Source organism: Palaemon carinicauda, chromosome 18 (genome assembly GCF_036898095.1).
Source record: "Palaemon carinicauda isolate YSFRI2023 chromosome 18, ASM3689809v2, whole genome shotgun sequence".
Lineage (NCBI taxonomy): Eukaryota > Metazoa > Arthropoda > Malacostraca > Decapoda > Palaemonidae > Palaemon > Palaemon carinicauda.
Genome location: NC_090742.1, coordinates 22,270 through 44,904, shown reverse-complemented (window position 1 = coordinate 44,904; position 22,635 = coordinate 22,270). Strand labels below are relative to the sequence as shown.

General features: G+C 42.8%; 1 protein-coding gene across 3 annotated transcripts in view; it reads right to left on the bottom strand.

Annotated features, from left to right (window-relative positions):
• The window catches only part of LOC137657571 (diacylglycerol lipase-beta-like), a 227,171-nt gene that overhangs the window by 185,605 nt on the left and 18,931 nt on the right, over positions 1-22,635 (bottom strand). For all 3 annotated transcript variants that reach the window (XM_068391904.1, XM_068391905.1, XM_068391906.1), the window contains exons 3-5: positions 10,353-10,450; positions 7,137-7,301; positions 6,238-6,427 (exon numbers count right to left, since the gene is read on the bottom strand). In XM_068391904.1, the coding sequence (XP_068248005.1) occupies positions 6,238-6,427; positions 7,137-7,301; positions 10,353-10,450 (453 nt within the window). The remainder of the gene's footprint in view (positions 1-6,237; positions 6,428-7,136; positions 7,302-10,352; positions 10,451-22,635) is intronic.

Genomic DNA, 22,635 nt, shown 5'->3' with positions numbered 1-22,635 from the left:
CAAGATCCATGATACCATAGCGATGACGAACTGATCGCTTCAAGACATTCCAACTTCGCTCTTTTCAAGATACTATGTCACATGGTTGTGATGTCATAGCTCGCCAATCATTGGCGAAGAAAAGAGCATTACTTCATCATTCCAAAGTGGAGAAAGAACGTCTTGGACTGCATCAACAATATCGCTCGGCGGAACAGACGTTTAATGAACAAGGTCCGCAAAGAACCCCAGCCTACCGACCTTCCTTCTCCCAAGGGTTGGAACGTAAGGAAGAGATATAGGTCTAGGGGCAAGGTGAAGACGAACAAACACCTCCTCCAGAGCACTGCGCTATGTTTACGAGTCACTAACAAGAGCGGTTTAAAAAACATAATACCTTAAATCATAAAAGATCTGCCCGTGGTGGGAGATATACTTTTACGTTCTATTCTCATAAAGGCCTTAATGCCCTTTCTGTTGTTGCAGCTGCAAGCGCTGTATCAATCTCCACAGTAAGGTTCGTTATTTTCCTGAGAATGATTTAATGTTAATTTATTAATTTATTTTACCATTAATTTACTAGGCCATCGTTCCCTAAAGGAGCCCTTTGGGTTAAAGCATCTTGCTTTCCCAACTAGGGTTGTAGCTGGCTTGTAATACAAATAAAATAAAATAAAATAAATAGCGACACCATCAACTCAACTAGCGAAAACTCTGAAGTCGAAACAAGGAGCAGCAGGTAAAAAATATGAGAGAAACTCTTTAGAAAAATTCTCTTGGGTTTCTGAAAGTTATTCCCTTCCTTTTACAATCTCTATCCTAGGAAGAGAAATCTTGATTCTTAGGAATCCACTCCTTATGATTCTGAATTCAGGCCTGAATACTTAGAGGTTTTAATTCTAGTTCTCAAAACCAAGAGTTAGCCCAGCAGGCCTTGGTCCGAGAATATAAAATCTTTCTAGTTAAGATTTATTTCATAATATAGCGCCTGGAGCAACAATAACTTAAACACTAGACGTTCATGGTCAGGTAGACATCAAAGTCTATTGTCACAGGTAGCGAAGCGTCCACCCCGACGCTGAAGCGTCCATACCAATGCTGAGGCGCCCACACTAGCGCTGAAGCGTCCACACTGACGCTGAAGCGTCCACACTGGCGCTGAAGCGTCCATACTGACACTGAAAGCGTCCACACTGACAATGAAAGCGTCCACACTGACGCTGAAGCGTCCACACTAACGCTGAAGCGTCCACACTGACGCTGAAGCGTCCACACTGATGTGGCGCTTCGCTCAATTCCATCGACGTTCCGTTTCCGTTGCCGCACCGTTCCGATGACGCTTCGCCGGCTCTGCTGCCTGGCGAACGTCGGCGCGTCTGTATAAACTGATACTAGGTGCTATGAGCAGTCGGTTTGCGTTGAGCAGGTAATCGAAGTAAAGCATCCACTTTCCCCCACCATGAACATTGCGGCTGGTAGGCCGCCTGAGCGACGAGTCCTCACCGTTAAAGACACGACGCCTGTGCGACAGTGTCGAAGACCGGAATCGAGACACCAAACCGCACTGTTAACGGCAGGCTGAAAAGACTGCATAAACGAAGATAGATGCTGTTTCATGCCTAACTACAAAGATCAAGGATCAACCTTAGGCGAAACGTATTCAGCATTATCTTTGTCGATCCATAGCGCTTGCCACTGTTGAGAGACGATACCCATCAGGTGGCGGTGGCGGCACTGCGTCTGTGCCGCATGAAACGAAACACACGCAGAAAGAATCTAATTTTGTTTTCAGCTTAGCGCCTTTGAAAACACTAATACCTCGCTTTATCTATAGCGAGGGTGAGCGTTCTGGTGATCGACAGAAAACGCTCGAGAGGACTTCAGTTCGGGTCTTAAAAGACTGTAACGCCTGGTTACCCTCTCGATTCCTTTCGCCGTTCGACTTAACTTCTCCCCTGGGTCCGGGAGCTCGACAGAGGTCTAAGGCTAGGATAACGACAGGTCCGAATAGAAGCACTCTCCACTGAATAAAATTCACTGCACAATTTATCACTAAAAAATTTGCACTTTACTCTTTGGCACAAAGATAGTTTCATAATTACCTGAAAACCAAAGTATACACTCTCTCAAAGGAAATGAACTCCGTAGGGAGAGACTTATAATTCTGTCACTGGACAATTGTTTGAATGGGAAAGCAAAAGTGCCGAATCCCATATAAATGTAACAAAATATTAAATATCAAATATTACCTTAATAGATATATTTATAAATCAAAATAAACCCTTAAATTAAGGGGTTCCAATAAAAGATGAATCCTCACTCGCATCATTGGAACATCTACAAATAATATACGAACAATTTAGTATTCCGAAATACCACCAAAGCAACGATACATAGAATCATGCGCTACGACGAATGTAAAGAATACTGCATCGTATAAAATAAACTGAACCGTAACTTCCTTTAATCTCTGACTAAGGAAAAAATACTGAAAGGACCAATTAATTGCAAAATAAAATGTTCCTTTTATAAAGTACAATTAAAAACTTGAGAAGTAAGAAGAAAGTACTATTCATAAAATCGCTACAATATATGTAACATCGTAATGATACTGACTACTGCGTAACAAAAATCAACTGAACGCTAGTTAATCTTTGCAAACAGATCGAAGGTTATCTAAAGAAAACTATTAAAAGAATAAAATTTTCTCAAAATAATTCTTTTAATTTAATTCATAACTTAATACTCTAAAAGCATATTCACTTATATTCTTTGTAAAAGGCAAGACAGACTTTTAGCCTACGGAAGAGGCTGTGACGTCATCAATGGTCGAAATGTTTACATTTCGCCCCTATACTTTCGTGAGGTTTAAAATAGGTTGAAAAACTTTCTAACCCTACCTTTTAAGTTATAAATACGTGATCACAGATCAAATAAAACAAATATGCGAAAGCCAAAACTCAAAAACGTTAATACATCACCAAATAACGTCCAAACAGAGTAAGAAAACAAGAGAGAATTTCCAATAGTTCAGCCAGCTATGGCGGCAGAGAAAAATCTGAATTGGTTGAGGATAGTTCTACCTGTTGTACCGCGAGGGCTCTGGGGTACACCTGGCATATACTGTATGCGCTAAGTAGCGCAAGAGATTTTGAAATTCCTGCCGGGGCGTCCAGGGACTTTAGCCATTATATAACCAGCGGGTAAGTTTTATATTTAAAATTCCATTCACTTCTTTATCATAGCATTGGAGGAAGCTATGCACAAAGGCGTGAAGAACGAGAGGCCTATAAAAGCTGTCATATGTAGGTAACTCTGGTATTAACAGCAGGATTTGAGAAAAAAATTTTCATTAAGAGGAAAAATGGAACGAAAAGGCGAGGATTAAAAGTCAAATTTAGTCATTAGTTGAATTCAATCTAAGCTAAGAAGAAACGAAGCCACAAAAACACAGCCATAAGAGGCTAAGAGAAAGCAGTGCAAAAAGTGTTTGGGTTGAACCCAGTACAGTACTGTGTACTGAATACAATTATGTGAACGTAACAAACTGTGTTACATGAGATGACCCGGACTGAAAATATCCATGAAGATTTAAAAATATCACACGGGGAAGAATAGGAAATGGAGCATCATCATATGGTAGAAGGATAGGTTTTAGAGGAGGTAGAAAACTTCTCTTACCTTGGAAAGACATCTATGAAGCAGGTATTGCAAGAACAATAAAATAATGAATAGCAACAGCTTAAAGACAGTGGGGAGATTGCTAGATTACTGGTTAATAGAAACATCTAAATAGAAGAAACATCTATGATACGTGCATAAGCCCGGTACTACTCTATTAAGCAGAAGATGGACACTGAAAAAGAAAATGGAAGAGACTTTGTAAAGGTGAGACCAAAGATGGCTAAGATTTATGGCCAATGTGGAGAGGGAACATCCTATTATGAAGGAGGAAGTGGCAGGGAAATGTATAATATAGAGATGGTATGGATATGTGATGAGAAGGGAGGAAGAATATTTATCAAAAAGCAGTAAAATAAGAGAGAAAAACAAAACCTGTAGAAAGGCCCAGGAAATCATTACAACATTAAAGATCAAAACTCAAAGACAAATATGGTGTAAAGAAGTTATAATCTAATATAGTTAATTCCTTTTCTCATTGATCTACTAAAAACAAATAAACTCACTCATGCAACAAAACCAGAGACTAAATGTATTATACTGTATGGGAAAAATCTAAAATTTAATCGACACTAAATACAAAAGTTTAAGTCAATTCCAAACACACAAATATGTAGTTAACCCATAGAAAGATTAGATTGATTTGTCCAGCCCATAGCAGATACACAACTTCCATAACCCCTTCCATATCTAAAATAATATTTTGCAGTAATGAATATTCTTCAAAAACCGCTTCCGCTATGCAATATAGCTCCATAGATTGTCACAAAACTCATCACATAGTGTTTATGATCTATTTAAGGTTAGAGAATTTTGTTCCAGGCTTATTTGATAAGCATTCCTATCTGCACATACAACAAAAATCAAAGCAATATATACGCATTGAGATTCCATTTCTTACCAGACTAGAAGCAATTAGAATTTTTCTTTTAAATTTCAGGTGACTGAATCTTTATGTAGTTGAAATTCCTACAAAACTGTCAAAAAATGCACTCTGTACTAATAGAAATGGCCCAAAATTATGTGTCTAAAATCAATACTTTCACACATTACAATTGCATGAGGATGATCTCTGGCATCATAGCTGAAGAGATTAATCAGACAAACAAGACAATTCTATGCATATGTGAGAACTGAAGAGACTTTATACCAATTCTTCACTGAAGAAATGGGGCCCCCAAGACTAAAAGGCAAATGAGTACCCTCATCCACTGCTTAACAATTATATACCGTATTTCCCGTGTCATAAGATGCTACAAGTGGTAAGACGCACCCTTAAATTTGGAAAAAGAATGAAGATTTTAAAAACTTCTCAGCAGCAATTCCTAGTCAGCGACTCTAAGTGTAATTTTTTTCTGGCACAGTAACTTTTCTTATTTTGGGTGTATTATGAAAGTTAATATTAATTAACTATATGCAGATTATCCAAACTTTATTACGTATTCATTTAAGAAACCACAAAACCAGTCGAAGCTTCCACTACAACTACACGTTTAGTCATAGTGTTTGTTGTTTACATGAAAGAAATGTTGCCAAATGTTCTTAATCAAATTTTGGCAAAGATGTAAAATTCCAGTAAAAGTTCCCATATTGCCTACAAATTTTCACGCAATGTAATTATTGATCAAAGAAATATACAGTATAAATTATTTTGGGTAGAATACTTTTACTACTGAATTAAGTGACTCTAGGTCTAGTTACTTTTTTGCTAACTTGGTAATACTGCACTCTACTAAAAGTGAGAAGTATTTTTTTCCAAGGTCATATTCAGCAACTTTCTGTTTGTATTATTTTGGAACTCAAGCAACTAAGTCATTATCAAATTATTGCTTTATTACAAAATATGAGAAAACAGATATATACTGCATAAACAACTAATATCTCATGGCGTCGTCTGCTACAAGACCACTAGTTGGCATGTTTGCTTGTAGAAGCGAGTTGGTGAATCACCAGCTGATTACCAAAACAAACATATAATTTGCTACTGTACTTCATTAAATTAAATTATTATTAAAATAAATGAATTTATTACTTATAAAATGAAAATTGTAGGTTTATATTTTATGTCTCGCGAGTTTTAGTGTTTGTATGTCAATAGTTGGATGTTTGAGGGGGTGTCAAACTCCAATATACAACTTTTTCTTGGTGTTAAGATGCAGGGTGATTTTGGGGGTAATTTTTCAGGAAAATAGGTGTGTCTTATGACACGAGAAATACGGTACAGTACATAAATTTTCACAAACAGTAATTTAGTGAAAAGGGTATTTTGATAAGACAAATACTTTCTTCAGAGGTATTGTAAAAAAAAATACCATAAATTTCCAGTTCACTCAAAATACTCTAACCAAAAGACAATGCTAAAAAAGCTGACTGAATAAACATTTGCATAATTTAGATTTTACAAAAAATGAATAAAAGAAACAGATATAACACTTCAGACTAAACGAAAACTATACGGTATACAAATCTTGGTCAACACTAACGATCTACAAATTTATATTGAAACAGAATACCAAGCAACACTTTATCACAGGCTTCGAACTCAATTCTGTTAATTTCAAAACATTTGCCACTTACCTGAAACACGAGCAGCACTGAAGATTTTTCCAAAGATAGCAGGTTGCTCTGCAAAACCTGCCATACATAAACCATGGCCATCCATATGAGGCCATCGCAAACTTCATGAAATGATACGCACTTCCGACTTTCATCCATTCAGGACGTGGACACTGTTGCTGTGGTAGATCCCCTTCGCTCTCCAGTGCACCTATATTGGAAACACTAAATGTATAGTAATACTAACAGTATCATAATTCAAAGATATTCAAAAAGAATGAATAACCATATCAATACTGTACTTTTAATTTACTGTACCAAGTTTGAGAAATGTGACAAAAAGTAGTTTTTCCTAATACAAAGAAAGAAAAAGAAAATCTGTCGATACATTTACTGTACACAAAAGAAACAAACTAGATAGTTAATCTTTTTTTCAAAGGCTTAAATAAATAAGTAGAAGAAAGAAGCAAGGGGAGAAAAATTATCACACATCTGAGGTTAAAATAATAAATCAGATAATGCAGATTAGGTAAATGTTTTATTGAGCAAATGAGTAAAGCAAATGAAAATGAATTATTTAAAAATAATGGATTCTTTATGGAGAAAACATTGAACATTTGTCCACTAACAAGTCCATAATGCTATAAAACATTAACATGGAGTCATAATTCATTGTTTCATCACTGCATTACATCATCTTAAAAAATGCAGATGTAGTTCATTTATTTGAAGCAAGTCTTTTGAATGCATAAAGACTTCATCACTACAGTCTGCTTCAAATTATCATTAACATATGCAAATGGTTAGAAACAATTTAGCAGAAATACAACACACTGTAACACATTTACATACTGTACAGGCTTACATAAAGCTTTAAATTTTTTATTTTGTTACTTCAAGTCTACTAGTGCTTAACACACCTATGCTGGCAGTAGAGGAACGGCTAAGAGGCAAGTGAAGGTTAGTTTTTCTTCTGCTTTCCTCTTTTCTCTCCTCTTGCTTCCTTTTTAGTCTTAACAATACCAATGCTGCAGCAACATCAGAAGCCACCAGGTCAATGTCCTCAAACAGTGATGCAAATACATCTGAAAAAAAAAATAGGTACTGTACATGGCTTAAAAGAAGTAGTTTCAACAATGGTATCTTCATTTTCTCTCTCTTTTGTGTATAATTGGTTGTATTTTACTACATATCTTAATACACAATAAACACAATACAGTAGTAGTTTAATTATTTTATATCATTTACTCATTATATAGATATGAATATATTTAATTTGCAATAAAAATCATAAATGCATTTTACCCTCTATCCCTTCCATAACCTTGAAAATATCAGGTCAGTCATTTTCATCTGAGAAGATCTTGGAATCAATAAGAAACTATCATGAAATAGGAGAAATCAATTTTCCATGGTCATATTTTGATTAAAAATTACTGTGTATCTTTAACAAAACTTTTTATATAAAGACGTCTTTACCCTAACTACAATTGTCACTTACGATTCAGGCCGGCTATCACCTGCCTCTCATTTCGAGTATTATAAAAACAAGCCTTCAATATCAATGGGGTTGGTAGGAGGGAACTCACAATATTATATACTGCAGAGTATATGACTGATAAATTTGTGTGAAAAAAAGACTATTTCTGGGCTCAACCTGTGTCGCTCCGTGAAATGCTCCTTAAAGCACCATTTCAAAGGTATAAATACTGCTAAATATACCAGAGAAAAAAGTTGCATGGAATGTTAGGAATATATCCACCTCGCTCACCCCTAAAGGGTGTCGGTATTAAAACTGGGGCGAGTGATACCACTACCAGAGATCCTTTCCAATTAGACTTCTCCCTCCTCAAAATCCCCCGTTACTACGAGGTGTCGTTCACTGCAGCTACTGCCCCCCCCCCCCCCCCCCACCACCACCACCTAACCTTCTCCCATCATTCCTTGTTAGCACCCGTGAACGTTCAGACATGTTTTTCGTAGCTCTGTGTTATTTTGTGCTTTGAAGATGTCAGGCGTTTTGGAGATCCATGCTCCCAAATTAGTATTATATTTGTATGCTTTGGATTTCTAGATAGCGACACACGTTCATTCAATAACCTTGTTGGGTTTTATCTCAGCTGCTTTGTTGACGCTCCCCACGGGTGTGTATGCGGTCTTTTGGTGTCGCTTCCTCGGGATCTCTTTGTTTTGTAAGACTTTCTATTAGCTCCTTATATTAATTGTAGACTTATTTTTGTGTTACGGACTTCTAATTCAATGTTTTGGCCTGATTTGATCTTTTATTTAGGCTATTTGGGCAGTGTTAGTTAGCGGCTTCGGTCGGTAGCCTTTCATACTTGAACTCATAGTTTTTTGAGTTTTTAATGGGGAATCGGAACGCGTTTTGATTAATTTTAGTCCTGCCTGTCGAGATCGGTATTTTACCCGATTTTGGAGGACTAGTTTTTGTTTAAAATGGTATAGTTTCCTCTCCAAGTCGGCAACTACCCGAATTTGGAAGGTTTTGCTATTATTCCTTTTACGCCGTGTTTAAACCTGCAAAATCATCATAACCCATCAGTTACATCCTTATAATCCTGAATTACAAAATAGTTGAAAGAAACATAACTGAATACTGTATTTCTGGAGCACTTTTATATGCCTCTTAGACCAAAGTTACATTTGGAGAATGTTAAGAGTCTAGAAAAAAACCTTTATGAGTGACTAGAGTATGAATAAGTAGGTAACCTTTAAATTCTTTGTTGTTTAGATACCCATATGATTGAATAAAAAAGATGTTGAGTAATGATGATGATGATAACCCAATATCCCTAGGCACAGGGAGAATGTGGCTACTGGTCCAACCAATTGTAAGTTAAACCTCTCAATAAGAACTTAGAAAAAGTGGACTGACAACGTCAGATAACTCCATTTAAAGAATAAGAAAAAAGTGTTAGGTTTGTTTAAAAGCAACAAAAGTAGGCAAGGATATAATTTTGTGAACTAGCTTTCTTATATGCCTCATTTTTTCATCTGTCATATCAATATAGGCACTTAGGATTACCTGCCTCAGCAGTAGGATACCAAGTTCCAAATGACTTTCTTCCAGCAGTATCCTCTTGACAAGTCTAGTGGTGGACCCCTTGGAATAGGGTTTTCAGCTGGTAGTAACGGATAGCCATCACTAGAAAATGTAGACTATAGTTTTTGCCAAAAAAAAAGGGCGAAGAATAAATAGGGATGGCAAAGGGTTAGCTACTTTTTGTTCAGGTCTCTATCATGGCGTCAAAAACAAACAACAATCCCACTGATGTCCAACCAAGAGCATACAGCTTTCTCAAACCATGCATGAACTTTATTGATCCATCTCGGATATAAATACCTATAGAAACAACCTTTAGTTTAAGGTATTACTATAATGCCTTTTAAAGTGATTCACATGCAGGTCTGGAGACAAACCAATTAAGTTTACAAGATCTTCACATAAGCTCCTTTCCTAAGTGCTTGAATAATTTCTTCAACATTAATGAAGAAATCAAGTCAATTCCACAAAGCGACTGGGTGGACCTATACCATTTGACAGTAGATAGAATCTTTGAATGTTACCGTAAAAATAGACAAAAATCAATGATCACTGGTATGGTGAATTCAACGGCACAAATTACAGAACTGGCTCAACTTGGCCTTGCAGAAGTTATTAGTTGAAAGTCTTACTGGTTCCTGCAATGTCTGCAGCTGTCTCCTCTGAAAAACATTTACCATTGATGCCTTATACAAAACTTCCTCACATGAAGCTGTTGCATCTATAGCTTGCCACTGAATTTGAATTAATGTGGCTGCATGACAGCTTCTTCACAAACATTCACCTATCATATGAAAATTAGTCTTTTCTTCCCTCGAATTATCATAGACATCACCACACAGTCTTTTGTTAACCTAAGATAATATTAGTAGCTTATCTGGTTAACAAGTAAACACTCGGATAGCACTAAATATTTTTTGGAAATTGAACTAAAAAGATGATTTCTACAAGGTCAACAAGCATATATAAAACCAAAGTTTATCAGAAGAAAAACAATCTATGCATATGAAATATTCTACTTCAAAACTACGAAGTACGAAAATCTATATACTGTACTGAAAAATACAATTACCTGCAACGTTCTTGAAGGCTTCAGAACTGTTTTCATCCCGAATTGTAAAACAGCACAAAAGACGACATCTCTTCTCCCACAGGTTAATGTAATGAGCCCTGAAGAATTAGTACAAAAAAGCTAAATTTGCATAGCTCTAAGAAACAAAATGGCAGTGCATGTCAATTCCCAAGATATAATAACATTCTATAAATATAAGACTGTAAAAGATAATAGCCTCCTTGCACCTAAAGTAAATTACAAAAGATATAAATTTTATTTATAAGTAATATAACAAATCTAGAAGTAATTTATATTTTTCTAAACAATACAAACCTTAGCTATTCATTAGGGGTATTGAACAAGCCATTAAGATTTGGCTAGGGTTAACTATCTATCCCGCTAGTTAGCGGGGGGTAGGGGGGTTAGCTAGCTACACCCCTCTCTCACACACCGTGACTGAGCTTCCCTTTGCTTGGAGGTAAGACTTAGATGGGGGACAGGGTTGACGGGCAAGTACGTATAAACGGATAAGGTTTGTATCGTTAGGAAAAATTCAAATTGCTTACAAATCTGTCATTTGTTCCATAATTGGAATACAAACCAACGCTATTTATTAGGGGTGACTCAACCATTAGGAGGGTAGATGTCCCTGCCAATCTGGCTTTTTGGCCTTACCCGGGGAACTCCCTATTTAAGTTAGTGCGCAAATACGGAGACCCTAACACCTAGCTAAACCTGCTAAGCATGGTCTGCGGCCTACGCAAGCTGTGTGTGATGAAGTACTAGCAATGTGACTGTCAAGGTAAAAGTTATTCCGAGTCTTGTAGGAAATAACCGAGTAGACCGAGACATTCCCAATACCATCTCGCCAGGGTATGGGGACGCAACAGTATTGGGACAATACTAGGTTACACAAGGGAGCAATGGTTTACCTACAGAGATTTGAGGTCAGCTTGTGCAGAGGACCAAGGATGCTGATTTCCCCAAGGGAGGGGAGGATGAAGAAAGGAAAAGAGCCACACATTCCTTTTCATTCATTCAGACTAAAACCCAGGTAACCAATGCCCTCAACCTTCTGCTACTTGTCCAATAAGGAGCTTGAGGTATTAAAATCACAAATTTTTAAGTAATTTGTATTTTTCTTAACATACTTACCTAGAACTACCTTCTTAGGAGTTACTGGCTAACTCTACCTAACCGACCAGCTTTTTGTATAGTTTATCTCCCTCTTCTCGTTTTCTACGGGGTCAACCTCTGGCAGTGTGGTACATGCCCGAGGCGACCCCTGGTCAGGCAGCGTGCTATCTCAGGTCGACTCTCCAGTAAGTTTCGTTGGAATAGGTATTACAAGATCCTGCAGGTTCTCGGGGAAGGATGGGAGGGCCATAACCCGAAGGTAGTTCTAGGTAAGTATGTTAGGAAAAATACAAATTACTTAAAAATTTGTGATTTGTTCCAACACGGTTACTTACCTAGAACTACCTTCTTAGGAGACTTACACTTTAGGAGGTGGGAGTGTCCTGCAGGAATCAGGATTCGACGGGGAGGCACGCGAGAGAGGGAACCTCTAAGGAGGTCTTGATTCTAAGACCACTTGAAAACTGCTTGAAAAGTAGGGGAAAACTATCCAAAAAACTCACTTAGTGTCTAAATGTCTTACCTTTTTCAAAACCAATTTCTTGAAGATTATAACTTTCCGTGATTAAGGTCTTCTCCTCATCTTCCTGGCCCGTTCGATCCGGGGAAGGAAGGAAAAAGTGGAGAGGGGGGTAAGGTTAAGGAAGGAACTAGTGTCTCTTGGCATTAACACCCCCGGTTACCCTGTGGGTATGACCTTAGATCTTCTGAAGGGCCGACACGACCGGGCCAATAGAAAACTTGTCCAAGGATTTTCTCGTACAATCTTTTAGATAATGTTCCGTGAAGGTGGACTGTCTAGACCAGGTCCCAGCCTTCAGGATCTTACCCACAGCCATGTTCTTCTCGAAAGCCAGAGAGGTGCTCAGAGCCCTGATATCATGAGGTCTCGGTTTTCCAGGTAGAGGGGTCCCAGAAGCCTCGTAGGCTCTCTTTATCACTTGTCTCAGCCAAAAAGAGATGGAATTTTTCGAGACCGGTTTCTTCACCCGTCCTGTTGAGATGAATAAATTTTTGATCTGAGGGCGGCAATCTTCAGTCCTCTCCAGGTATTTTCTTATAGTTCGTACGGGACATAAGAGGAGATCCTTAGGGTTGCCGGATCGAGGGATGGCTGGCACCGAAAAACCCTCGAACCGAGGATCCCAACACGCTGGGTTCTGCGCTTTCGCCACAAAACTAGGGACGAACCTAAAGACAACTTCCCTCCACCCTTTGGAGTGTGAGACCTCGTTAGAGAGGCCGTGTAACTCGCTAACTCTTTTCGCCGAGGCCAGGGCTAAAAGAAAAGCTGTTTTAAGGGTGAGTTCTCTGTCTAAAATGTTCCTGAGAGGTTTGAAGGGCGGTTCTGACAGAACTTTGAGGACTCTTGCCAAGTCCCACTGCAGAACCCGTACCTCCTGGGGGGGACATGATTGCTCAAAACTACGGATGAGCATCGAGATGTGCCTCGAGGCTCCCAAGCCAATGCCTCTAAGGAGGAAGACTTGACCTAGGGCTGCTCGAACTCCCTTGATGGCTGGGATGGACGAACCCACGTCGTCTCTCAGGTACACCAGAAAGTCTGCAATGTCCTGGATCGACGCCCCTAAGGGCCTGATGTTTTTGGATGCACACCACTTCAGGAAGACTGCCCACTTCGCCTGGTAGACAACTGCCGTGGAATGCCGTAGATACCCAGACATCCTTGTCGCGGTTCTCGATGAGTATCCTTCTTTATCAGGAGCTTCTCGATAACCTCCACGCGTGAAGGCGGAGGGATCGAGGGTTTTCGTGCCACCTGTGAAAGTGAGGTTGTCGCAGGAGGTCTGGCCTGTCCGGAAGCGGCCAAGGAGGACGAAGAGCTAATTCCTTTAGGTCTGCGAACCAGTCTCTCTCCGGCCACCAGGGCGCTACTAAAGTCATCGACAGGTTGGACGACCCTCTCACTCTGTTCAGCACTTGCCTGATCAAACTGAAGGGAGGGAAGGCGTACACATCGAGACCGTCCCAGGGATGTTGGAAGACGTCCTCGAATGCTGCTGACGGATCTGGGATTGGAGAACAGAACACGGGGAGTTGGGCATTCAGACGTGTGGCGAACAAGTCTATCACTGGGGAGCCCCACAGTAGGATGACTGCTCGAGCTACCTCCGGGTGTAGGGTCCACTCCGAACCTATCCCCTGACCCGCCCTGCTGAGGCCGTCGGCCATCACGTTCCTCTTTCCTGGAATGAACCTTGCCGTCAGTTCCAACCCTTCTTCTGTGGCCCACTCCAACAGTTCCGTGGCTAGGGCGCAGAGGACCTTTGACTTCATGCCTCCCTGCTTCTTTACATAAGCCACCACTGTGGCGTCGCACATTAACGCCACAGTGTTCCCTCGCAGTAAGTGTACGAACTGTCGACACGCCCTTAGAACTGCTATCATCTCCAGGATGTTTATATGGAGAGACGCCTCCTCGCTGGACCACAGCCCTTTTGCTGATTTTCCCAGCAGGTGCGCTCCCCAGCCCTCCTTCGATGCGTCCGTGAAAAACAGCATCTCCGGGGGGTCGGAGGAGAAGGGCATTCCCTTCTCTGTGTTTGACCTGATGCTCCACCAAAGAAAGGTCTCTCTCGTCTTCGGGAGGACTGGCACTACTTTGTGGAGTTCCTTGCCTTGGACCCACGACTCCTTTAGATTCCACTGTACCGGGCGGAGCCTGAGTCTCCCTTGCGGTACTAATTTTTCCAGGGAAACCAGGTGACCCAGTAACTTCTGCCAGTCCTTGGCCCTCTTGGGTTGTCCCGTCAGGAAGGGTTGAAGGATACGTTCCAGGTTGGCCAACCTTTCTTCTGAGGGGAAGGCCCTTACTAACTGGGTGTCCAGGACCATCCCCAAGTAAGTCATCCTGGTGCTGGGGACTAGCTGGGACTTCCCTAGGTTGACCGTGATCCCTAACACCTTGCAGAGGTCGAGCAACATATCGCCTTGCTCCTTCAGTTGTTCCCTTGAGGCAGAAAGCAGCAACCAGTCGTCCAGGTACCTGAGTAGTCGTATTCCTTATAACTGGTTTTAAGAAGCCAATAATGTTGAAACGTGATGCCATCCCTAGGGCCAGGGGAATGGCGGTGTATATTAGGACCGAGTACCCTGCTTCTCATAAGTCCTGCTATCAATGTGGATGTCATGAGATTCAGGTAATAAAAGTTTGTGGCAGGCATAACAACTTTTATTTGTGTTCGATCTACCGGAATCCAGACATAGATGATTCTATCTTCGATTGTCTTCTTACCATTATGGCTAAGATACAAGAAGATGATAGAAAGGCTTCTTTTGTCTTTGTTGGTGATTTTAATGCTCACCATAGGGAGTGGTTAAGTTCTATCTCTCCTACCGATCGCCATGGCTTAAGAGCTTTAGACTTTGCCTCTGAATCAGGCTGTGAGCAAATCATAAATGAAGCTACTCACAGGTCTGGTAATTGCTTGGACCTCGTATACACTGACTCCCCTGGCGTTATAACTAGTAAGGTTGGTTCTCCAGTCGGGACATCTGATCATGCCTTGATTTCATTATTAGTGAAGACTGAGCAGCCTGTCCCTGATATATCATATTCTTGTAAAATTTATATGAAATCCCAAGCAGACTGGAATGGGATTTTACATGATCTTTTGTGCTTGAATTGGTCACAATTATATAATAGTGTAGATCCTGTTGTCCCTTTGAATGAGAATCTAGTCAACATAATTGATAGGCGTATCCCTTCTCGTGTGCTAAGGTACCGAGTGAAGGACAAACCGTGGTTCAATGATGATTGTAGACGTGCTTATTTGGAGAAACAGGAGGCCTATCATCTTTGGAAGGGTAACAGATCAGATTTGACCTGGAACAACTATACTCAGCTTCGAGCTTTTGCTCAGAGAGTTTATGCCTCAACTGAAAAGGAGTTCAATTTAACCATAAAAGAAACACTTTCTGGTACAACTCAGGAACATAAATGGTGGTCTACCCTTAAATCTGCACTCTTTGGTGTAGATGCAACAGTTCCTCCTTTACTTAAACCAGATGGCTCAGTCACTCACTGTCCAAAGGAAAAGGCAACCCTTTTGGCTGATGTTTTTGACAGTAAACAGAGTAATGAAAAACTTGAACTTCCTCATTCCTGTTTTCCTGAGGCTAAACTAACTAGTTTAGCTTTTCGATCTCGTGAGATTAAAGCTCTGTTGATGGACCTTGATGCTTATGGAGGTGTAGACCCAAATGGTATTTTTCCTTTGTTTTTTATAAAGACAGCAGATTTCTTAGCTCCAAAGTTATCTGTTATTTTGCGCAAGTTAGCAAGAAGAGGAGCTTTTAGCACTAGTTGGAGAATTGGTAATGTTACTCCTCTATGTAAATGTGTTTGTGGTAGCTCAAGTCCCACTGATTACCGCCCAATTTCCATAACTCCCATATTATCTAAAGTTTTTGAACGTCTTCTGGCAAAACGTCTTAATAGGTTTGCTGAAGGTAATCATCTACTCCCTAGTTTGCAATTTGGTTTTCGTAAAGGCCTTGGAGCATGTGATGCCCTTCTTACAATCTCCAATGCAGTACAGAAATCCCTTGATTGTGGTCGGGAAGTTCGTATGATTGGCCTTGATTTTAGTGCTGCCTTTGACCGTGTTAATCATGAGGCCCTTGTTTTCAAACTGAAACAGTTGGGAGTGGGTGTCTCGTTTCTTAGCATTATTATTGATTTTTTAAGTAATAGATCTCAAAGAGTTGTTGTTGATGGGCACCATAGTGATTATAGGAATGTGATATCCGGTGTTCCACAGGGTAGTGTTCTTGGCCCATTACTTTTCATACTATATACACATGACATGTGGTTTGGCCTAGAAAACAAGCTTGTTGCATATGCAGATGATGCTACTCTCTTTGCATCAATTCCATCCCCTGAATGTAGATCTAGGGTTGGTGAATCCCTTAATAGAGATTTAGCTAGAATTAGTGCATGGTGCAAATTATGGGGTATGAAGTTGAATCCTAACAAAACTCAAAGTATGATTGTAAGTAGGTCAAGGACGATGGCTCCTCAACATCCGGATCTCAGTATTGATAATGTTTCTTTAAATATGTATGACTCTTTCAAAATTTTAGGTGTGATTCTCGACAGTAAATTTACTTTTGAGAAACATATAAGGTCTGTGTCTTCTTCAATTGCACAAAAAATAGGCTTATAGAGAAAGTCTTTCAAGATTTTCGGTGATCAATCTATTCTGAAGAAGTGTTTTAATTCTTTCGTTCTGCCTTGTTTTGAGTATTGTTCTCCTGTCTGGTCTTCAGCTGCTGATTCTCATCTTAATTTGTTGGACAGAAACTTGCGGTCTATTAAATTTCTTATTCCTGATCTAGATATTAATCTCTGGCACCGTCGTTCAATTAGTTCATTATGCATGTTGCATAAGATTTTTCATAACTCTGACCATCCTTTACATTCAGATCTCCCTGGACAATTCTATCCTGTTCGTAATACTAGGCAGGCAGTTAATTCTAGTAGCCAGGCCTTCTCCATCACGAGGCTCAATACTACGCAGTACTCTAGAAGTTTTATTCCAGCTGTTACCAAGTTGTGGAATGATCTTCCTAATCGGGTGGTTGAATCAGTAGAACTTCAAAAGTTCAAAGTTGGAGCAAATGCTTTTTTGTTGACCAGGCGGACTTGAGTCTTTTATAGTTTATTTATGACATATTTGTTTTTGATGTTGTTAATAGTTTATATATGACATGTCTGTTTTGACGTTGTTACTGTTTTTAGAATGATTTATTGTTAATTTGTTCTCTTCATTTATTTATTTCCTTATTTCCCTTCCTCACTGGGCTATTTTTCCCTGTTGGAGCCCCTGGGCTTATAGCATCTTGCTTTTCCAACTAGGGTTGTAGCTTGGATAGTAATAATAATAATAATAATAATCGTGTGCCTACGCCGAGATCGAGGCGAACACTCTCGTGAACCCTTGCGGGGCCGGCGAGAGGCCGAAGCACAGGGTCTTGAACTGCAGGACCCTGGACTCCCACTTGATCCTGAGGAACTTCCTGCTGGAGGGGTATACAGGGATTTGAAAGTAGGCATCCTTGAGGTCGAGAGACATGAGGAAATCCCCCTCCCTCAAGGCTGCGATCACTGTCTTGGGGGTATCCATCTTGAATTCCGTCTTTGAGACGAACTTGTTGAGGGCTGAGAGATCTATGACTGGCCTCCACCCTCCTGTCGATTTTTCCACCAGGAAGAGCCTGCTGAAGAAACCCGGGCCGGGGTTCTCCACTGTCTCCAAAGCACCCTTGTTGATCATGGCCGCTACTTCCTCTTGTAGCGCCAACCTCTTCAAGGGGTCCTTTGGAACCAGCCAATCGGCCCTCTGGGCTGGGATGAGAGGGGGAGGCTCTTCCAGGAACGGGAGTCTGTAGCCCTCCTTCAGGACCGTCACCGTCCAGGGATCCGCACCGAGATCCCGCCATGCTTGCCAAAAATGTCTGAGGCATCCCCCTACTAGGGGCTCCTGCGGGAGTAGGGGGCCTCTCCTCCTACCTTCTCCTGGAGGAGCGGCCAGATCTACCTCTCCTAGCGTTACCATAGGAGGGTCTGTAGGCTGTCTGAGGGCCTGCCGTGGTCCTACGGGTGGGCTGTTGCGAGGCTTGAAGCCAAGGGGCTGAAGGAAGTTCTCTTCTGGGAAGCAAGGGTGTGGTCTGTGAGGAGTGAGGGACGTCCGTTGGAGCTCTCCTAAACGTGGTCTTTCTCATAGGCGGGGGCCTAGGATCCGTCTCTCTCACTTTCCTCACCTTCTCCATAGTATCCTCTACCAACTTGATGGGGAATATGTCATTCCCCCACAGGGAGGAATTTCTCAGTCTCCTTGCTTCCCTGTCAGGCAACTTCCGCATTAGTTTGCTCAAAACAGGACCCAGTTCGAAGCTACCGACAGAGACTGGGACGATAAGAATTTGAAAGCCTTGCCCCCAGAACTAACAAGGTCCCGCAGCATGGCCTGATTTTCTGGAAGGGAGAGGTCGTGTGATGCCTGAAACCCCACCAAAGCGCATGACCACCAATCCAACCAGGAGGACACGTAGACCAGGTCCTGAGCCATGTCCTCCATCATAGATGCTTCCGTCGGGGAAAAGCACACGGGGGCCGTGGATGCCCTGTCTTCCGAGGTTCCCTGGTTCAGCGCGGACACCGCTGCTTCCACCGCACGGGGATCGCCGCGATGCCCTTCGGGAACGTAAAACACGTTTCTGGGATTTTAGGCCCGGCAGAAGTTTGGAGGAACTCTGGCTTCTGGGGGCCTCTGCTAGTCCTGCCAAGTATCCATCGATCTGTTCCATCCCCAGCTTTACGTCTTGAGCGAGAGGGAGAGACAGAGATGGCTTTTGTTGTACCGGACTGTCGATCATCCTGGACAGTCCGTAAAGTACTGCCTTTGCAGCTGAGGGATTGGGCTCATCCAACCGGTGGTGTCTTCGATTGAGGGCCAGTACCTTACGGTAGGAGGAGATGTCGTCCGTCGAGCACTCCCCTCCTTCCACCAGGTCTTCCGTCACCAGTTCCTCCGTACGGGGGTAAGCCGTGACGGTGGGAAAAACAACACCCGACGGCCCTGCCAGTGGTACGGGCTGCCCCGTGGGGACGAAGGCATCCGTCATGGGAGTACCAACGTCCTCCGAGCCTGCCAGTGGTATGGTCTGCCCCGTGGATACAAAGGCATCCGTCATGGGAGTACCTTGTTCCACGGGGGGCTCCGTGGATGGGGGATCCATGCGGACCGACGGGCGCCCTTGGTGCTTAAGGAAGGCCTCCAAGGTGCCCGTGGTCGACGCTAAGCCTTCCTTCATACTCCTTATATCCTTCCTAAGGGAAGAAGGGGCGGAGGCTACTGTAGGGTTAAACAATGCACGGGGTTCTCGGTTCGAGCCCTCCCGCCGGGCGGCTAGGTCGAAGGAGGAGCTAGGAGGGTGACACAACGAAGGCGAGGATCTAGGGAGCCACCCGGAAGCGGCCGCAGTTGTGGAAAACCTAAACAGCTCGCTCCGGGGCACTGTGACATTCACCCAGTCCTTTGACTTACTCCTCTTCACTTTTTTCTTAGAGGACTTCGACCGTTTCCTACCATGCCTCGAGAGGGAACGAGACTTCTTCTTCCTTCGGGATTTCTCCCTCTTCCTTTTGATCAGGTTCCTGTCTTCGTCCTCTGATGACGAAGAAGACGAAGAGTCCGATGACGACGAGGATGAGGACGGAGCTCTCCGACCGGCCGACACGTCCAAGACCGTGGGGGGAAAATCCCGTTGTTTCTCAGGTGCGGGCGGTTGCAGAAACACGGGGGGTAGCGTAGCCGAGGGAGCCGGAGGGGTCCCCGCAAGTCCTTTACAGAGCCACTGATCTACCTGCTCTCTAACGGGAGACCTGAAGGGAGTCCTAGGTTTCACCCACGTGGCGGGGTCCGAAGACGTTGAACTACCTTTCTCCATGTCTCCCCCGCCGGTCGAAGCACTCGAAACACGCCACGAGGCAGGGGAAGTATCGGCACTCGGCCTACCCCACATAGGATCTTCCGAGGCGACGGGACCTGCGGGCACCAGGCCCTCGCCTCCTACCCACACTTCTGCACTCAACTCAGGCCCCACACATGCCTGCCCCACACTGGACACATCCCCCACAGGAAAATCAGACTCTTGGGGAAGGGCAATGGGCCTCTTCCCCGAAACGGACTTACCTCGTCCCCTACGCTGGGTAGGGGAAGAAGAGCGGGCGCTACGGTCTGCCGAATCGTCTGGCGAACCTGCAGGCGAAGAAATGCTTGAATCTTTAGGCATCTTCTTAGTTGCCTTCTTCTTCTTCGTCCCGAAGCGCACCCACTGGATCTCAGTCCAATCAGCACATTCCGGGCACGTAGAGGTAGGGGAACACGCTTTCCCCCTACACGTGGAACACAGGGAGTGGGGATCAACCTCAGGCTTGGAGAGGAAAGCCCCACAAGACTTCCCAGCCACAGGCCCAGGGCAACGACGAGGATGCTCCATAACACAACGCTAACACACCAAGAGACACAAGGATGAACGGGAAAGTGAAATGAAAACACGTGGGCAACACGCGGTAAGCACAAAGGATCGGGGGACACGAGGGTCGCACAGGTAAGAGAGAGCACGGCGAGATGTATATCACGTCGCGACCAGAAACTTACTGGAGAGTCGACCTGAGATAGCACGCTGCCTGACCCCGGGGTCGCCTCGGGCATGTACCACACTGCCAGAGGTTGACCCCGTAGAAAACGAGAAGAGGGAGATAAACTATACAAAAAGCTGGTCGGTTAGGTAGAGTTAGCCAGTAACTCCTAAGAAGGTAGTTCTAGGTAAGTAACCGTGTTGGAACAACCAGCTGTTATGCAGCCACCACAGGACCAATAGAGAACATATCGAGGTCCCTGTGTCTCACGCCTTGCAGGTAGTGGGCGGTGAAAATTGGTTGACATTTCCACACACCCGTTTGTAAAACCAGTGCCACAGAGTAGTTCTTTTTGAAAGCCAGGGATGTAGCTATGGCCCTGACACCATGGGCGCTGGGACGACGTGATAAAGAAGGACCGTGATTCAGAGCATGGTCAATGACCCTGTGAATCCAGGTAAAGATTGTGTTGTTCATGATCCTCCTCATAATTCTGCCCATACTGAAGGAAAGTGAGGCCACTCAAGGGCGAGCTGTTGCTGTTCTCTTGAGGTAGAGCCTCAAACACCTTACTGGGCATAGTAACAGATGATCTGGGGTGTCAGTTACAGAGCAGAGACTCGTTATCCGGAAGGAGTTGAATCTAAGGTACAAAACCCCTGGATTCCTAGTCTTTGCAACAAACTCAAGAGACAGCTGAAACTTACCTATCCCCATCCACTTGAATGAGCGACGTCATACGAGAGACCATGAAGTTCACTAACTTGTTTGACCGAGGCCAAGGCGTGTAGGAACACTGTCTTCCAAGTTAGGTGGCGATCTGTTGCCTGGCGTAATAGTTCGTACGGGGTCCTTTTAGGGACCGAAGAGCTCGAACCACGTTCCATGGGGGAGGTCTCACTTCTGACTGAGGACAGGTAAGTTCATAACTTCATATGAGGAGGGAAAGTTCTAGCACTGAGGAAATGCCCATTCCTTTCAGTTTAAAGGCGAGACTCAAGGCTGAGCGATAGCCTTTAATCACTGAAATACAAGTAGAACTCTGCTATAGCTGAAATAGTGGCATCCAGTTGATAGAGTCCCCTTCCACGACACCAACCATAGAAGACGATCCACTTTCCTGGTAGACTGAAGCTGATGACTTTCACAGACATTCAGACATCCTTTTTGCAACTTGTTGCAAAAATCCTCTCCGAGTGAGGAGATGCTGGATAGTTTCCAGGGGGTAAAGACATAGCGAAGCTACTGCCTTGTAGTAGATGTTGGCGTATGGTTGTCCGAGTAGATTATGTCGTGGAGGAAATTCTCTTGGCAGCTCCGTCAGGAGCAGCATAAGGTCTGGGAACCACTCTGCGTGATGCCATAGCGGAGTTATGAAGGTCATCGAAAGATTGACCAATGTTCAGGTCTTGTTGAGTACTTTTCTCATCAGACAGAACGGTGGGAATGCATGAACATTGATGTTGTCCCACCGTTCTTGGAACGCATATTTGATATGAACTGCATAATCCAAATTATTGTAATATATGGCCAATGATAAGAAAAGATCCTCTCTCTGAAAAGGGTAAAAAATTTGAAATTTCATTGTTACTTTATTACTGTATGCTTGAATAATTTTCTTTTATAAGGACCCTGTTATTTCCAGGATGAAAAATATGGAAATATCAAAAATTTTAAGTAATTTTTATTTTTCCTAACATACTTACCGAGAACTACTTTCTTAGGAGTTACCTGTAATCTCCTCTCAACCGACCAGAGTTTTGTGTAGTATACCCTACGTCCGTTTTCTATGGAGGACTAACCCAGGAGTAAGGAGAACGTGCCCTGAGGGTAGACCTGAGCTAGGTCGGCGTTAGCTTGGGTCCCGCTAGTCAGTAAGTTCCTCGGATGGAGCAAAAAGTCCCTGCAAGGGCAGAAAGGCACTCGGGGAAGGTAGGGAGGGCCATTACCCGAAAGTAGTTCTCGGTAAGTATGTTAGGAAAAATACAAATTATT